General features: G+C 45.8%; 1 protein-coding gene across 1 annotated transcript in view; it reads right to left on the reverse strand.

Annotated features, from left to right (window-relative positions):
- The window catches only part of Ccdc6 (coiled-coil domain containing 6), a 99877-nt gene extending 82098 nt beyond the window's left edge, over positions 1-17779 (reverse strand). The window contains exons 1-7 of the mRNA XM_013514770.1: positions 17703-17779; positions 15922-15954; positions 14758-14803; positions 13408-13562; positions 3292-3433; positions 2390-2518; positions 737-808 (exon numbers count right to left, since the gene is read on the reverse strand). Coding sequence (XP_013370224.1) covers positions 737-808; positions 2390-2518; positions 3292-3433; positions 13408-13562; positions 14758-14803; positions 15922-15954; positions 17703-17779 — 654 coding nt within the window. The remainder of the gene's footprint in view (positions 1-736; positions 809-2389; positions 2519-3291; positions 3434-13407; positions 13563-14757; positions 14804-15921; positions 15955-17702) is intronic.
- Positions 17780-18220: the final 441 nt, after the last annotated feature.

Raw genomic sequence — 18220 nt, forward strand, 5'->3', positions numbered from 1 at the left:
TTAAGTGAACTAAAAAGTATAATTATAGCGAAAGATAGGGAGGGACACCAGGAAATGTGTCTTTAATGTACAACTTGAGTTCAAATAACTTAATGTACTATGTAGTTCAGACTGCTCTTGAACCCACTACAGAGCCAGGCTGGCCTCAAACTTCCAATAATCTTCCTGTCTCAGCCTCCTGAGTGCTGGGATTACAGGCATGCGCCACCATGACCAGCTTGGCAAGTTCAAGTCTCAGTTGGGCAATTTAGCTTAGTGAGACCCTGTGTCAAAGTGAAAAGTGCTGGGGAAGTTGCTCAATGCAAAGACCCTAGATGGAGAGGGATCGAGAGAAAGACACGAGAGAAAGACAGACAGACAGAGGAGGAAGAAGGAAGAGGAAGAGGGAGAGGGTGAGGGAGAGAGGAAGAGAAGAGGAAGAAAAGGAGAAAAGGGGGAAAAAAAGAAACTTCTTTGTGCCCCTCTACCCCCAAAAATTCACCAAAACCCAAGTCAAAAAGTAGTTGACAAGTAGGAAATGTTTTCTGCAACTCAGAGTAGAATAAAGGGCATGCCACTATAATCTATTCAGAGTGCTGAGGAAAATGGGTAGGACAAAGACCAAGTCCCAATGACAAAGGATACACTCGATTATAGAAGAAAGAACTACTAACAGTCCTTACGTCACAGGAAGGATGGATACCCACTCCCTTGAGAGACAAACGAAGACTATACCAAGATTCCATCTTCCGCTTACCAGACTGGCAAAACCAAGTTTGATAAAAGCTTCTGACAGCAGCATGGGGGCACAAGTGTCCCCTGCCATACCCTATTAATGGAAGGTCAATTAGGACAGTCCCTGCAAGGGCACTTTGGCAACATCATTCCCAGCACACACATAGAAGGCATTTGAGCCACCAATGTCACTTTCCAGAACTTAGAAAGGTAGTACCATAAAATAAAGGAATTCCTCTGCAGTCACCTTGCCTTGGCATGAATTCTGGCTCTGCCAATCTCTGGCATGGTGTAACTTTGGTCAAGTCACTAAACCCCCTCTATGCCTCAGTTTCCTCATCCATAAAATGAGAAGAATAATCCTGGGTACCTCAGAGAGAACTGAAGTGAAGATTAAGTGAGTTGGTGCTGTGTAAGGAAATGGTTTAAGAGAGAGGTCGGTACATATGTGCTTAGGGAACTATCCTGTCAGATACCCTCACCCACATGCAGGATGGCCCGTGTTCAAGTTACTGCTGTGTCATAAGACCAATGACTGAAATCAATGCCCAATAGCTACACAAAAGATTACCACGCAACTGTAAAAAAGGAGGGTGGGGAGTAATCAATGGACCTATATGGAAAAATTTCCAGAGTATAATTAAGTAGGGCAGGGAGCACAGCACAAAGCACACCCTACCTTTTGGACTAAAGGGAAGGAGAATTCTACTTCAAAATTTCAATTAAAACAAAAGAGAAAATTCAAGGCCCTATGTTCAATTCCCTGTACAATCCCATCAGTCAATGTTCTCTAAGGCAGCAGCATTCCAAGCCTCTGGAAAAATTAATACTCACAAATATTAATACTCACAAATGAGCCAGCAATTCCTAAACTCTGTCGTTGGATGAAAAGCCATTCTGGAATTGCTTAGGAATTTTGAAATTCAATTCTCTTTGTTTGTAAGTATTCAACTCTCAACTCTTTTCCTCCTCTGACAAGCTGAAAGAGGAGAAAGAACCCTGGTCTGAGAGCAGGCTGTCTACCTGAAAGCCCGCCTTCCTATTTACCAGTATGGTTCCTCAGCGATACTTAACACATGCATGACCAGGCTATAATTCATGTCTCACTGCCAGGAGGCTTGGATCATTAGTAGTACATGCATGCCTGTTCCATCACATGGCTTTTTATTAATTTTATTAGTGAAAAGACAGATAAAAGTGTTTCAATCCATCTTTACCACCGGTGGTACAAGCCACCTGATGGGACAGGCATGCATATACCACCTGTGGTTCAAGCTGGCAGGAATATGTTAATAATGCTTCACCTGAGCCCCAGATCCTTTGTTTTGACAATACCTACTCCCACAGACTTACCGGGAGACACAGCTGAAATAATTTAATTGAAAACATTCTACAGATGCTGCCGAGCTGCAGATTTTGAAGTTACATGCCGAGCAAAGATGGCTAGCCTATCTACCTGTCCAGGATACATCCGTCTGCACATTTTGCTCACAGCTTCCTGTTGGGTGCTCTCCAGCACCTTCTGGCTCCACAGTGAACACACCAGACTTTGTGGAAGCCACAGATACCATTCCACCTTCCTGGGACCAATCCTACAGAACGCTCGTCCAACATTTCTAACAGCCTCCAGGAAAGACTGCATAAGATGCCTTTATTTCAGATTTCCTTACAGTACAGCCACAAAAGCCAGGTTTCCTGCTTCATAACACCAGGTGGCAACCTGAAATTCACACTGCTCTGTGCCACAGAGCTGGGACGTGGGCCCTACTACCTTGCTGAGAGCAAAACCAGTGTGACTCAGATGCTTGGGAGAATGATACCAGTAAATAGGGCAACAGGTAAAAGGCCCTAAAGCTGGCCCTCGAAAGCTCTAGGGGGAAAGGGGAGTTACAGCAGGGCTGGGGGGCAGCCTCAGGGCACAAAGGGAAGGGCTTAAGGCAGACAGAGAAGCAAGAACAACTTATCTGAGCCTACAAAAGCCCAAGCTATTTACCTCTCAAGTGCAAATTTAGAGGAAAAACATGCAGTTATTTTTTACACGTAATAATGATGTGGTGGTTACAAAGTCTTTATCGGAACTGCAAACCAAAATATTTATGGGTGAAAATATTTCAAGACTGACCATGTGTTAATAATCAGGGCAGCCAGTGGTTCGTGAACTCATTCTACTATTGTGTATGCTTGAAAATAGCCATAGTAAAGCACAAAGTTATTTAAAAAATCCATTATCACAAAAACAAATTTCACAGCAGAGGAATGTAGGAAACATCCTCTAACAGTCTGATGGGGTGCCAGGCATTCAGGGCTAAGACACAAGGTTCTTTCTGTTTGTTTTGGGGGTATCGGGGATTGAACCCAAGGCCTCACACTTGGTAGCCAAGCACTCTGCCACTGAGCTCCATCTCCAGCCCTTGAAGTCACTAACTGGGGAGCCACTTCTGCAAGGGCGTCAGCGGCCTCATCAGAGTTGGGCTCCGAGGCGTCACTGAACCCAGGCACCATTCGCTCACCATAAATGGGACTTCTCTTGGCCGTGAACACCTCTCCAGTGTTGCGGGGACATCACAGGCCGCTCACCACTGGGTAAATGGCACACGCTGTGTCCGCAACCGCGGGCCTGGAAGACATACTCGGACCCCCAGCCTCACACTGTACTCCCTGCAGGAAGATCACTCGACACAGCGATGAGGACGTGTGAAAAGCCTTCTGTTCCGTGGGGCTGTGGATATCACCTGAGACTGTCAACTGTGATGCGCCAGCCTGACTTGAGTAAGGTTAGGGAAGCTCTGGCTGCAGCTGTGGATGACTGACAGCGCGGCTGCAAAGTAAGAAGGGAAGACCACTGTGCATAGGGTTGGCACCACCGAATAGGCCTGTGGCCTGGACAGATTAAAAAGAGAAAGAAGGGAAGGCTTCCTTTTAGCTATTTCTCTGGAGGAACTCTGGCCTTTGGACGTTGATCTCCAGTCTCCTCAGGCTTCCAGTGCAGATTCCTCAGCTTCCAACAGAGACCCTTTGGCTTTCCCAGACTCACACCCACTGCCTACACGATAAGGCAAGAAATTGGATTATTAATTTTCAAAAAAAAACTGTGCTACACTGTGAACTCCTACAGGGACTTTCTTAGATCCTCACAGCTGCAAGTGATCATGGAAATACAACTGCGTGGTTAAGGACCGGGTCTCCAAAGCCAGGCTGCCATATCCTGATTCCAGCAGCTACCAGCTATATGACCCTGGCAAATTAACTTCTCTGAACCTTGCCTCTCTTGATCTGGAAAGCTGCAATACCTGTATCCCATAGTTTTGTTTCAAGGGGTAAAACAAGCTAGAGTACACTGGCTTCATTAGTCACATCCCCAGCCTGCTCCAGAGGTCTCAAACCCAACTGCTGTCACAGTGCAGAGTCAGAAAGCGTGTGAGGTTGTACGGGAGAAGCAACAGCAGCGACGCCTATGAGAAAGCTGAGCGCCTGCCCTTCCTAAGACATTCTCTTGCAAAAGTCTCTCAGAACAAACCAAAGCACTTACTGATGGGCCCAAACACACACTTCCAGGTGCAAACTCCAAATTTTTTAAACAAATCTTCACAGTAAACTCACGAGAAAAATGAGGTTCCAAAAGGATACAGGACTGACACCTGCCCCACAGACAGTGAAATGCCACGAGGCTCAATTCTCCCAGGACCGTCTCAAACTCAGGAGAAAAAGAGAAGTGAAATAAGAGGGTTGGTAACACGTGGCCAAGTAGTGGGAGACACCTGAGGCCTAGAGTCAAAGCCTCTCCAGATGGGGAGGAATAAGGAAGTTCAGAGGAGGAGGCAGAAATCGTGAGGCAGTGATTAGCAGAGGCGCCATCCCGAGACGCCTCAGGAACCCTCTGAGGAGCAGACTCCGGGTTGCCTTTTTTCAAGGCCTGGTCTTGGGTCCACAAGATCAGAAGAGAAGAAAACAGACAAGAAACAAATTCATAATCAGAAAAGAAATGTGTTCTGAGAGGCTTCATAAGCTGTGTCTTAAATTCACAAACCCAGAGACAGAAGGTAACAGGATCCTGCATTAGAAAAGGGAGCATGGTGGCTCACAGGTCGCTGAGCTATTCCAGGGTCCGCTAGGAGAACAACTGAGGTTCGTAACACCAGTATTCCCTGGCTGCCAGATAAAATATCAGATCCCCAGGATGAAGTGTGAAGTTTAGACAAATGAAAAGTAATTTTTTAGTGTATGTATGTGTATGCATCATTTGGGACATAGATTACTAAAAAAACTGTCTTTCTGAAACTTAAGTATGGCTGTGCATCTTGGTTTTATTTGCCAGCTGTGGCAACCCTACGTGATTCCAAGTCTCTCCCCATTATACCAAGTTCTTATCCCAAACCCTGGGCAGGGTAGAAAATCAAAAAGGAGCTAATACAAAGACAACAAAAAAAAAAGAGCAGGAGTTCACACAGACAGTCTAACAGAAGATGCTAATCAGCAATGCATAAAATCAAACCATAAAAACAAGTGCAGCGGGACTGACAGGGGTCTCTGGGACCTGGAGAAAGCATACACTGTGCTGACAGATAGCAATAAAGCTGACTGCCTTCCGTTGCAGACCAGCAGGTGAATTCCAATTCCCTCTTCGTTGGGCAGGTACCAGTGACCCAGAGCTGGAAGGCCCTGGGCAAAGTAACAGCCAACTGAATAAGAGATTACTGTCAATAGCATTAATCTTCCTCACCTCAAAGGGAATTCATTAAGAAAGTGTTCAGACAAGCAGGCTGGGGAGAAAGACAGAAAGCAAAAGGCAGAAAACGGCCGGCTAAAACTCTACAATCTTGAACAGGCAGCAGTGAAAGCAGCAGAGGCCTGCCTGGGCTCAAGAGGGTCTGTTCATATGCAGTACAAGCAGAGGCGCTGAGCACGCTCCTTTTCCTCTTGCACTGTCCCCAAGGCCTTCACACTGGGCCAATGAAATCAGACTTAAGTCCTAGTGAAAGGTGTGCTCCTCACTAGAAAAGTCCCAAGCTACTACTACTACTGCTAGAGAGATCCAGAGGCAACAACAAAAAAAAACAAAAACAGCTCATCGGAGGAGCCCTGCAAAAGAAAGAAAACTACTCCCTTTCACAGAGCCGCCCCCCCCCTCCCCACCACGGGCTGCTCTCCCACCCTTTGGGGACTGCAAGCCTGCAAAGTCAACTTGGCCTCAAAGACACCCAGGTTTTGGTTTCTGTTCTTTAAACCAGCAGCTAAGCAGAAGTCTCTCTTGGGCGTTACCCATCAAAGTCCACCTTCCAGTATCTGGACCCTCACAAAAAGGGCCAGCAGTCACACTCCTGAGGAGCAGCCTAGGACCGCCTCTGTCTGCCCCCAATGCGGAAGTCAGAAAGCGAGGAAAGACACAAGGTGGCTCCTGTTTCAGGGAATAGTGCAAAGAGCCCTTTAAGTGGCCTGCAGGGAAATAACATCTTTCAGGAAGTGCGCACCACCCACTGCAGTCCTGTTACTTTAATGGGGACACTCACTCCAGCTTTATCTGGCCTGGCCAAGCCCTGCGGCCAGATTCCCAGGGTATCTCCAAGTATAAGAGAAATGTGAGCCCAAAGGAAGGGCTGTGGGGCTCCCAGCCTGAGGTCTAACGCACGTCAGCGCTGCCTCAAATCTGCTCTCCTAGTTTCCAGAGATTATTTGCCTTCCGCTCTCTTATAGGATCATCTATATCTTGATTGACTTTGAAATGTATATTGGACAATATCAAGTTTGAGGGTGAGCTGTGTACTAACAGATTTTAATATCGCTTTCTACAAGAACAAGCTGTAAATTAACAACACATTTTCATACACATCATCTCGTTGGGTCCTCACAACAGTGAGGTGGACGCAGGACAGGTACTCAGCCTACTAACCACTGCTTTAAAACAAGTTCCAGTGACTGAGTGAAACATCAATAGCTAGTAGCTAAAACCTCAGCTGATAGACCCCCACGTCCTACAGGGCCCGTACAGCCCCTGGTGGGCCGCACTTCTCCCCCAGGATTCCCATGCCCAGCCACCAACACTGAGGAAAGAGGGAAGGAGCCACCCAGGCAGCAGACACTAACGCTGAAAATAACTTCACAGAGACTCACACCGAAGAATGCTGCACAGCAATAAAAAAGAACTACCCTATATACGACATGGTACATAAACCAGAAAAGTCAAAGAAGCTGGATGCAGTAAATACTCTGTAATTTCAATAATGTAAAGTTCAAACACGAACAAAATGAGTCCAAGCTGAAAGAAGTCAGAACTAGGTGGCCTTCTGGGGGGCAGTGACTGGAAAACTGCACACAGAAATCTCGGAGCTGCTAGTAGCACCCATCCTAAGCTGGGTGATTCACTGGTGAATTCATTTTTAAAGTTATTGAGCACTGTTCAATAAGTCTGTACATGCAAAGTGTGCACATCTGACAGCAACTACATCACACTACATCAAAGAACTTGAAAGTCTATAAACATGGGCACCTCCAAAAATAAGTTTCATAAGTTTTATTGAACAGCTACTGTGTTCAGGCTGTGGGAAAACACAAATGATCCCAGAACAGCAGGTGTTTAGGGGTCAGGCACCCTGCCAACCCTGGTCACACTGCCTGCCTTCAATGCCAACCATGATCTCAGAGGGGTCGCTGAAGCTCTCTACATGCCTTTTTAAAAAAATTTAACATGAAGATCACAAAGGATTATTACAAGGATTACATCAACTCCTAAATATAAAGTGTTGAGAGCAGTAGGGTGCACACAGTCAGATTGCAGTATGCAGCTGTTGTTACCATGGAATAAGACAGACCACCTTATAGATGATAAATGACCAAATGCCTATCTGTAAATAGTTCACAGGGAAAAGAAATGTCTGCACTAAGCAGCCAGAGTGCATTTCCGAAAGGCACAAACATCCCCACTGCTCCTCGGCCCGTCCTCCTCTCCACCTTTCAGGAGTGGGGCCACAGCACAGCCCAGGAGACGTGTCCACCTCCGCCTCGGCCACGCTCTCCGCCCAAGCTTCCCTTCCTCTGGACATTCAAGTTCTGCCAGGTGAGGGAAGAACCTAGGCCTCCACACACATTCCCCACACTCCTATCTTCTGGAGTAACCTCAATTTATTGTCAGATCTTGGTTACCAAAAAAAAAAAAAAGAATCACCTCCACCCTCTAAGACCCCCACAACCAAGCTGACTCAGCGCCTTCCACTAGCTCCCAGCATCATCTCAGCCCGGTCCTTATGTGCACACACGTGGCCAGGCAGACAGCAGATGCTCAATATATTTGTTGGGGGGTAAAAAAAACCTCGTACTGTGCAAATCATACTATTTTTGTGTAGTGGATGTAAGGTAAGGCTGAAAGAAGGAACTGATTGCAGACTGGAGTGGGTGGAGGTGACATTATTCAGGTAGCCATGCTAGGAACAGAAGTGGCAGCGTGGCAACATACATAGGACAGGGTGCAGGAGTAGAATAACTACAGCCCAGTACCGGAGTGTAGGAGAGCCAGAGAGGTGAGCACAGAGTCCCACACACGCAAAGGCATCCTCTCGCTGGCCGCCATCTTGCCAAGACAGGGAGTCAGCTACCCTGGCAACACTCCCTTAGGCCCAGCATGCTGGGAATTTGTCATGATAATGGGCCAGTAATTAGCAACTACCCTAAATACCAAACAGAACTGTGCAGAACCAACATGAAAATGTCTACAACCAGATGAGATAAAATTGTCCCTAAAGTAATTTATATCCCACCCTTCTATAGTCTGTGTTGCCTTGTGCTTAAACTCTGAAGTCAGTCCTAGGTTCAAAGCCCAGCACCACCTGATAACCATGAGATCTCAGACCAACTACACAATCTCCATGGTCCTCCAGCTTCAAGTCTATAGGAATGGACAGCAGCAGCACTGATCACATAGCAGGCAGCGAATGACAGGATGTGTGCAAACCTCTCACCAGGCCCTACCCCATCCTGAGCACTGCACAAACAGCACCTGTGCCTCAGTGATGCTAAAAGGTTCAGAAGTGCGGCAATGCTGGTGAATAAAAAAATACTTCAAGCTTTTATTTTGTTAACCTTTTCTTCAATTATGGTTTACTCAAAATATTATCAAGATAAAGAGTACAACACATTTCACTTAAAAACAACAAAATAAAAGCAAAATAGAGTACAGATTTTAGGAAGCAGGAAGAACTTTTTCAAATGGGAAGGGGAACAAGAGATGGGGGAGGGGAGAAAGGAAGGGAAGAGGAATTTGAAAACAGAGTTGAAGAAACAAAGGATAATAGAATTTTTGTAAATGTGGAAGGGAAGGGAACCAAAAAAAAAAAAAAAAGAATTAAGATGTGTCATGTACATGTACAAAGTCCCCAGCATGAATGTGATCATTGAATACTGCAAACATGTACTAATAAAAAAATAAAATAAATTTTAAAATACAATCATCTCTGAAGTATTAGGACAAAGTTCCTTCTCTCTCCTGAAGTACAAGCCTTTACTGCAAAGAATTCTGAATCTAGCATTTTCCGTATCTGGGCGCTTATCCTCAGCACCAATTAGGGTGTCAGGTGCCAAGCCCAGGGTGGGGCATCACACATGTTTGCTGCATGACAGAGAAGGCCCAGATATAGAATAGCCAATAGGCAATACAAACCTAAGACCTTAAGTTGGAGCCAGAGATCAACAGCATTTGCATTACAACAATCTAGTTCCCAATTTATAATTTCAATGCCAAGACAATAAAAAAACATCTAGCTGCTTTTATAAGTCAGACTTTTTCTTTTAAAAAATAAAAATGTTTTGGTTGGAGATGTAGCTCAGTGGCAGAACACTTGCCTAGCATACTCATGGTCCTAAATTCAACCCCCAGAACCACAAAAGTAAATGGCAAGAGGTTACCAGAGTAGGCAGAAATGGGGAGTGATTGCTGAATAGAAAACTGAGTTTCTCTTTAGGATTAAAAAAAAAAGTTCTGGAAATGGATAACGGTGAAAATTCCAAAAACTGTAAATGTACTTAGGCCACTGAATTATATGCTCAAAATGGTTTGAATGGTATGTTATATATTGTGTATACTTTACAACAATAAAAAAAATTGCAAGGGAAAGATAGTCATTGGCCCTCTACTTTGGGTACCAAAGCCATAGTTAATACTATGGGATATTTCTCCATAATAAATTCCATGCATTCAGGGCTCACATAGCTTATGTACTTTCCCTAAGACACATCCCCTTAGCAGGTGGTGATCCAAACCTGGAGAAATCCAATTGTTCGCTTCCTAGAGTATATACTTAAAATCATCTTTTTTGGTAACAAAGACATCATCACCATCATCTAGCCATCATTTTTTCCTTGGAGTTTACTGTCTTATAACCTAGAGCTACTAAATAGAGACAATATTTTGATTCAGCAAATAATCTCTAGTTGAATAAAGGCCTATCAACTGAAGAACTCAACCCCCACCCCCAAAAAAATAACTCTGAAGAGAAAAAAAGTTACACTGAACTTGGAAGACCAGGATAACTCAAAAAAAAAAAAAAAAAATCACCACTACAATGCAAATAATTTCATGCATTATTTCTATATTAAGCGCAAAGATAATTATTTTTCTCTCTACCCATCCCTTTTAGTCCCTCCCACTGAATGTCAAAAGCAGAAGGCTCAAAAGAATCGAACTGTTCCCTTTTCTTTCTTTGGTTCCAGGAATCAAACTCAGGACCATGTACTTGCCAGGCAGGCGCTTGTGCCACTGAGCTATATCCCTGGCCCCGAACTGCTCCCTTATGAGAGGAATATGTGAAGTGTTTAGGCAGATTACTGGATTTCTAAGAAATATCTTGAGCTCACCCATAATCCAAGCTGTTTTCAGTCTTTCCTTTCCTCTTTTCTAGTATGGAAAACTTTTTAAAATTATGGTCTCTGTCTAGTTGAACATCCCACCTCTGCCTTCAGGACCAAGTGGCCTCATTTGACCCTTGGTGCCCTGGGATACCCCGGTGGGCATGAGGCAGATCCCTCTGGACACACACCCGGCATCTGCTGAGGCTGGACAGATCTGGAACAGATGTGTGCAAGAACAGCCCATCCGTCAGCACGGCCTTTTTAACAAGGTGGAATTCCAAACTGCCCATAAAACAGCATCTCTAATTAAGTTTACTGTAAGAAGTCTTCGCTGTCACATGGTTTTGGATGAAAAGCATGGGAAATTCAGTTCCTTCAACAATAATCTATGAAAGGAACACGGTCGGCCCCACAGAGTAACAGCACTCGAGGAAAACCCACCTAGATAACGACAACCCCCCGACAGGTGTAAATTACGAAATGAAAACATCAATGACATTTCTGCTCAATCATCACCATATAAAAACAAAAATTAAAAACAAACAAAATGCCTCACTGTGCTTCCTCAGCACAAATTGAGCAACAGCTCTCCCCATCGCCCTTACAAAATAAACTACAAGCTAATTAAACCGTGAGAGACCATGACACACTGTTTCCCTGAAAGGGATTCGCCCAGACAGATGCACTTCACTTCAAAGCCGAAAGGGAGAATCGCCCTCCCTCAGAATCTCTATAGCATTTCCCTAACTTCCTTTCGTGCTTGTACATTCTCTCCAAACATCTGGGCTGGAAAGAAAAGGATGATTCCTCTCTGTGCTAAGCTGCCTGCAGCACCCAGCTGGGGCCAATCTAACAGTCAGGTACAAACCTTGCTGGGATATGAAGGAGCCCTTACATTCTGTTTAAATGCTTTTGACTGCTGGGCGTGGTGGCGCACGCCTGTAATCCCAGCACTGGGAGGCTGAGGCAGGAGGATCGTTGAGAGTTTGAGGCCAGCCTGGGCTACAAAGTGAGCTCAAGGCTGGCCTGAACTGCATAGTGAGACCCTGTCTCAAAAAGACAAATAATAATAATAATAATAATAATAAAATAAATACTTTTGACTGTCTGGCACATAGTGGTCCATGCATATGCCCCTGAAAGCTGGATCCTGCCTGTTTAAGGCTATGTTTATCACACGCCTTTTTGTGAGGCAGGCGCTTGCACCACTGAGCTATATCCCCAGCCCTCACATGCCATTTTGTGTCTTACTGAGAAAGCAAATGTGTGGGAGGCAGAGGAGCGGGTCACAGAAAATTTCCTAGAGTCAAGCAAATGAGTGCTATGATGAATTTCAATCACTATACCAGCAGTCCACATACCAGATCTAGAGAGAGACAAGTAACAGGGTTAAGTCTAAATTACCAAACACACCGTTTAGTCCCCTTCCTGCAGCCACTTAAGCTTTATTATCTTTATAAGAGAGAATTTACACAAAGAGGTGTTCACAGTTTACCGGTATGAGGGTTAGCCCAAACTTCAGAGCTGTGGATGTGATAGTCACAAAGATAAGAAAATCTGACAGTCTTGAAGTAGAAAGAGGCTGTAAGTAACTTCACTCCGAGCTTCTGATGAGAAATGTTTTCCAGAGCATTACTTTCTCTTGTCAAGAAAACTGCAACTGCCAGCAAGCAGGGACATACTGAACCCATGAGCGTGTACTGTGCTAGCTTTGACAACAACCCAGTATCTCTAAAAGCAACAGCGCTGTGATTGAAAACAAAAGGCAACACCTACTCACTGAGGAAAAACTTAGGCAGAGGGGACAAGAAAGATTCCCATTCCTCCTCACTCAGCCTCGCCGCATTTTAAAGGCAAGGATCAACATTTCTAGGTGTAGACGCAATTATCTCTGCAAGGCACGATTTAGGGGGAAACTGCCACACAGAACAGGTCAAATACAGCACTGTATCAACACCCCCTCTCCCTGCTGTGCGAGTCACACGTGGACACGACATCTAAAGGAATCAAGTCTTTCCAGTCTGTTTGCAGATGCTTCCCCCACCAGAGACGCAGTCACCTGCACCTGCATTCATGCATTTACGCATGGTACACACTGTTTCCTAGAGGTGCCTCTGGGGTGTTTCGACATTAAAGAAAGTCATAGAAAATACCTGGACCGATCTGTCACCGTGCCCCCAAACAACAAATCTGAACATAAATACTTCCAACAAGGCTACTTTTTCTCTAAGCTTTGCTTAGTAGAACGCTTGGAAGGGTGAACCTAAAGACATTTTGCCCCCTTTCAAATGAAATGTATGGAGAAAGTCCAGTATATAATACAAGGTAGCCAGAATCATCATCAACCATGGCTAGAAGAAAAGGCCTTAGGTCACAGGGACTGCAGTGGTCACGGAAGTATACAATGTATCCATTCATCTACCAATCTATTTAACTAAGGTGCAGATGATGTTCTCCTGGTGCAGCCAGAGTGGCTGGGGGAACACAGGGTGCTGGTGACGGCATCCTCACCCCAGGAAAAAGCACAAAGACACCCTTCGGGTGCCACTGAAAGAAACTCAGCGCTACAGGTGTCTCCCACATGCAGGTACCAAGGAGTGTGATGAAACAAGGCACATTCTGCCAAAAAGGAATCCGCACTACTCCCAAGAAATTTGGGGACGGGTGGGGGGAGTCAAGTCACAGGTGGATTCTCTGAGCTTTCCAAGGAAGCACAAAATCCATGTGTGGCTGGCAAAGTGGCAGTGCCCGGGCATATTGGGTAGGGGTCTGAGCTGGGGAGGCAGCACAGTCCCCTTGAATTTATAAGGCAGAAGGGAGGGGGTGAAAGAGAGAAGAACATTTTAAAGGCAAGAGTACCTCCCTGAGGAGCCAGGGGACTCTCCTGGAGTTCTCCGAGTAGCTCCCACGAACAAGAGCTCACAGGCAGCACACCTGCTGGATGCATGCGGCTGTACAGCAAGCAGAAGCCAACCACACGAAGCCCAGCAAAGCACCAGAAAGTTTACCTGGACCTAGAAGGCAACAGGCAACTGCTGAACATTTTTAAGCAATGGCTGCTTCAGAGTTTTGCTTTAGACCAGTATCTCTGGTCCTAAACAAGAGTCATCACAAACCAGATTCTCCAACGCATCCCCATTTCCAGTGAATACATATGACTGCTGTAAAAGACCATCATAACCTCTGGAAGGCTTTAGTTCTTAAATTAAGTTCAAACAGACTCTATCAAACACACAGAAGGTACCTAACGAATATGAAACACTTCAGATGCGGAAGAAACATGCAAGAACAGCCTCTTTAAGAAGACTTATGTATGGCTAGACCTAACTGAAGTAGTATTTTCCTCAAAGCTGTGTCTAAAGTTGAGTGTTTCCATGACAATCTAAGAAATACTTTTTTCTATGCAGGAAAAAGATACCATGCCTTTTTACAAGGGCGATGCCCATTTGACAGCTTCAGAGAGTCTGCCAAAATAGAGTCTTAAAAATGGAAAATAGCGTATTAGGCTTCCAGAGTAAATAATCCAAAATACACAACAGCACAGGATACCTTTTATGGGTTAAAGGAATCACTGTACCATTGATGTTTAAAATAGTTGGTTTTTTCATTATATCATACCAACATGTTTTTCTACTATCACTTCAAAACACTTGTATTTCTCTAAGCTTCCACAATGAAGGATTATTTTTGTAATCAGAAAAAAACAGGTAAATACTACTGATATGTTTGTTACAGGCCTTTACTTCAAAACCAAACAGGTATGGATAATCTGAACCTACCTAGAAAAGGCACACACTTCTGGGAACCAGCTGAGTTCTTCTTATGCACTCAGAACTTCGCAGCCACCCAATTACTACTGATAATTGTATTTCCTCACCTCTGCAGAGCAGCCCCCAACCACCCTCAGGGCACAAAATCCGGTCATGTTTGGTCACATTCTCATCCACCAACACACCAGACAGACCTGGGCCCACACAGGAAAGCCACTCAAGCAGGTGACAAAGTATTGTTTTCTTGTTTACTTCCCTCACTCCAAAAAAAACTATTGTGATCTCTCATCAGTGGCCTATTTCCACCGCTAATTTAACGAGTAAAACTGGATAATCACTTTGACATTCTACTTTTATGCCCCAAATAAAATGCACTAGAGGCAGGCTCTAAGGCCCGGATGCAGTAGGCACTTATAGGCATGGATATGAGTCTTCTTACAGTTGCTTCTTCCTCACAGATGACGTTCACCTCCTTTATCCAGATGCTGAGAACACAGACACATTAAACCAGTTCTTTAGGAAATGGGAGGCTTGATCAGAATAAGCACTTATATACCAGAGGAGAACACTGATTAGAACTTCTATTGCAGAGATGGCTAACCTTTTAGAGCTTTCAATATACAAACAGCCCGCTGCAGTACGTGTGCCACACGTTCGCCACCACTGTTCTACTGGCAACCATAAGACAGCATTAAAGACCTATCAGAAGGTCCCAAACCCAGAACACTGCCAACAACAAATGAAGGTGAGGATGTGGGGCAACAGCAAGTCTCATTCATTGCTGGCGGGACTGCAAAACAGTACAGCCACTCTGGACAGTGGCTTGGTAATTTCTTACAAAACTAAACACATTCTTACCGTACAATCCAGCCACTAGGACCCAATATATTTACCCAAGTGAGAGGAAATTCTTCCACACAAAACTCTGACTGTGGGTGTCTACAGCAGCTTTACTCATAATTGCTAAACCTTGAAAATAACCCTTCAGAAGGTCAATGCATAAACGGTACAAACACCGAAATATTCTTTAGCGCTAAAAGGAAACCATATAAAAGAGGAATTTTAAATGCCTATTGAGTGAAAGAAGTCAGTCTAAAAGGGGTGCATTATCTTATTCCAGCTATATGACACCCCGAAAAGGCAAAAGCTCTGGATAGAGTATGAAGATCAGTGGGTTCCAAGAGTTAGCGGGGAGAACAAAAAGCAGAACACAGAGGACTTTTAGGATGTGAAGCTACAGTGTATGACACCATAATGGTGGATACACATCCTTATACATGTGTCCAGACCTAGCATGCAACAGCAAACTCTACTATAAACTACAGGCTCTGGGTGGCAATGATGCGTCAGCGCAGGTTCACTGACTGTAACAAATGCCCCACTCAGTGCAGGATGCAGTGGGGGTGGGGGGGGTGCCATGCCCATGAGGGGCAGGGAATGCATAGGAAATCTCTGTACTTCATGCTCAATGTAAGTGTAAACCCAAACCTGCTCTAAAAAATATTTTTAAAAGGGGAGTAGGGAGGTCTCCCCCCTGGGTGTGGCTGAAAGGCAATGTGCTCCCCTGAAAGCGCTTGGGAAAAGGAAAGACAGCCACACTCACCTTTTCAGCTGTTTCTCTTGCAAGTTCACATAACTAGAGGAATGAATGAGAGTTGGGAGGACAAGCAAAGGCTTATGATACTGTACCACCTTCCCTTCAAATTAACTAAAATAGTGACAAATCTAGTAAGGCCTTCACTTAACTGAATATGCAGGCCTCGGCCACAACCTCTGAGGCAGCTTACAACAAGGGCGATGCTTAAGTCAGCCTTAACCTTGATTAAAATTTGAAACACTGTGGTCCAACGGACTCCTTAACAGTCACAAAGCCATTTCATGGAGTACACCCATTTCTCCCTGAAATTGCAAGCCCTACAGGGCAAACCTACCCCAACACAATCTAGACCCTAGGTCAGTTCACAAAAGTCTCAAAAGCTGGGTGGCATCTTTTTTCTGCATTTGTCATTTCGCTCCTTAGCAACACCTGCCCAGTAGGAGGGAACCAGGGGAACCCCACATACTTTCATTTGTCAGGCTGAATATATCAGAGATTGAGAACTAGATGCTTCTGGTACTTAGAAACTGCATCCGAACAATTTTTACTTGTGACACCACAGAACACTCCACCAAGTACATGCGGTTGGCTGTCACCCTTAGTTGAGGAGTAACCTGCTAAGAAACAAAGCCACCATTTTACACACTCCTTGCACCACGTATTCAGAAGGCCTCTGACTTTGGGCATCAGAAATGGACATGTTTGTCCCCACAAAGCCAACATGCTTGTGCTTGCAGACCTACTTATAATATGGTCAAAGTGTCAAAAGATAACCCTTTCGGAGTTTCTCTGCCCGCAATCCCTTCCTCCTAAACAAACAAGCAAACAAGCCTGACTGCTCACTGTACGCAAGAGATTGTGTATTCAGTTTTACTACTTTGCATGGCTCTCAATATCTGAGACTATTAACCTCCTCATTTACCGACTCAAACCCTAAATCAATGGCTTCCACCGACTTCTCCCCCTCTTCACCATCCACTCGGCAGTCAAGCCAAGAAAGCTGGAGGCTTGGAAGCGGCCACCTCTGCAAATTCTTCCCCCTTCCCATCAACAGGGCACTTCAAGAACTTTACAGCCTGCAGACCAAGAATGTAGGTCCAATTCCACTCACCAGGACAGAATTCAAGCTGCAAAGCATCTCTCTGCTGTACTCAGTTGCTATCAATTGCTATTCAGGATGCTGATCACTCTGAAACCGTGTCCACAACCTATCCACCCAAATCAAGAATACCATATAGTTCTCTATGGACCAGCCCTGGGGAAAAACATCTTATACTCTTCTTTCCTAAATAATACTTTCTCCTGGGCCAAGGGCAGCCTAAATTTGTCCCACTTCCATTTCCAGGCTGCAATCTTGAAACCCGCCCGGAATTCATCCCTCTTTTTCCATCTAATCAGCTAGGGCACACGCTCTGGCAACTGGTCCCCTTGATTTCTTGACATTTTCTTCTCTGCTCCGGGCTGGGAAGCTGTTTTGATCTGAACGGGGTTGTCTGCGTGGGGTTTGTGCATGTTAATGATGTGGAGCCGGCAGAGACGTTAGGTGAGAGCACACAGTGTACTTTTTCTAGTTACGTTTCGCCTCATCACCGCCCTAGGGTGATACACCAGGAGAGCGACCTACACGTCTAATCTTACCCTCTCCTGGGGAGCACGGGGGAGGAGGAGGGACAGAAACATAACTGGAGGCCTGCTCTCCCATCTAGGCTGAGGTAGGATCCTCCCCACACTCCACCGCCAGCGAAGCAAACAAACGCACATCTTGCTGGGAGAGTCACAGGGGCTACCCTTCACGCTGGTTTCCGCCCCCACCCTGTCCCAGCCGGCGCAAGATGCTGCGCTCTCGCGACTGTGCACCGCCCATCCCCTCGGCCCAAAGGAAAGGGCTTCCACACCGAGATGGGAGCAGCAGCTAGGGTACCCGCCCTTCTCGCTCGATCCGGGCCAGAAAACTCCACTTCCCGGATTCCCGGCCACTCTCTCCCGCCCCCTCCCCGGGCGATCCAGCCACGCCGACCCGATGCCAGCTGGGTGCCCAGCTAGCGGCGCTACCCCAACCCCCTCCAAGCCAGGTCCGGGAAACAGACCCCAGGTTTCTCTCTCTTCCCCACCCTCGGGTTCCCCACATTCTAGACGCACCCCTCGAGCACACTAGACCAAAAAGCTCCCACCCCGCCCTCCCCCCAAGCCACGCCGCCAGCCTCCAGCCCTGCCCCGGAGGGGCCTCCGCCCGGGGGCGGATAGGAACCTCGGGTGGTTGCCCCAGCAGCCAGCACCCGCACCCCGTGAGGGTCCTGGGCCGCGG

Source organism: Chinchilla lanigera, unplaced genomic scaffold, assembly GCF_000276665.1.
Source record: "Chinchilla lanigera isolate Chin_1 unplaced genomic scaffold, ChiLan1.0 scaffold00024, whole genome shotgun sequence".
Classification (NCBI taxonomy): Eukaryota; Metazoa; Chordata; class Mammalia; order Rodentia; family Chinchillidae; genus Chinchilla; species Chinchilla lanigera.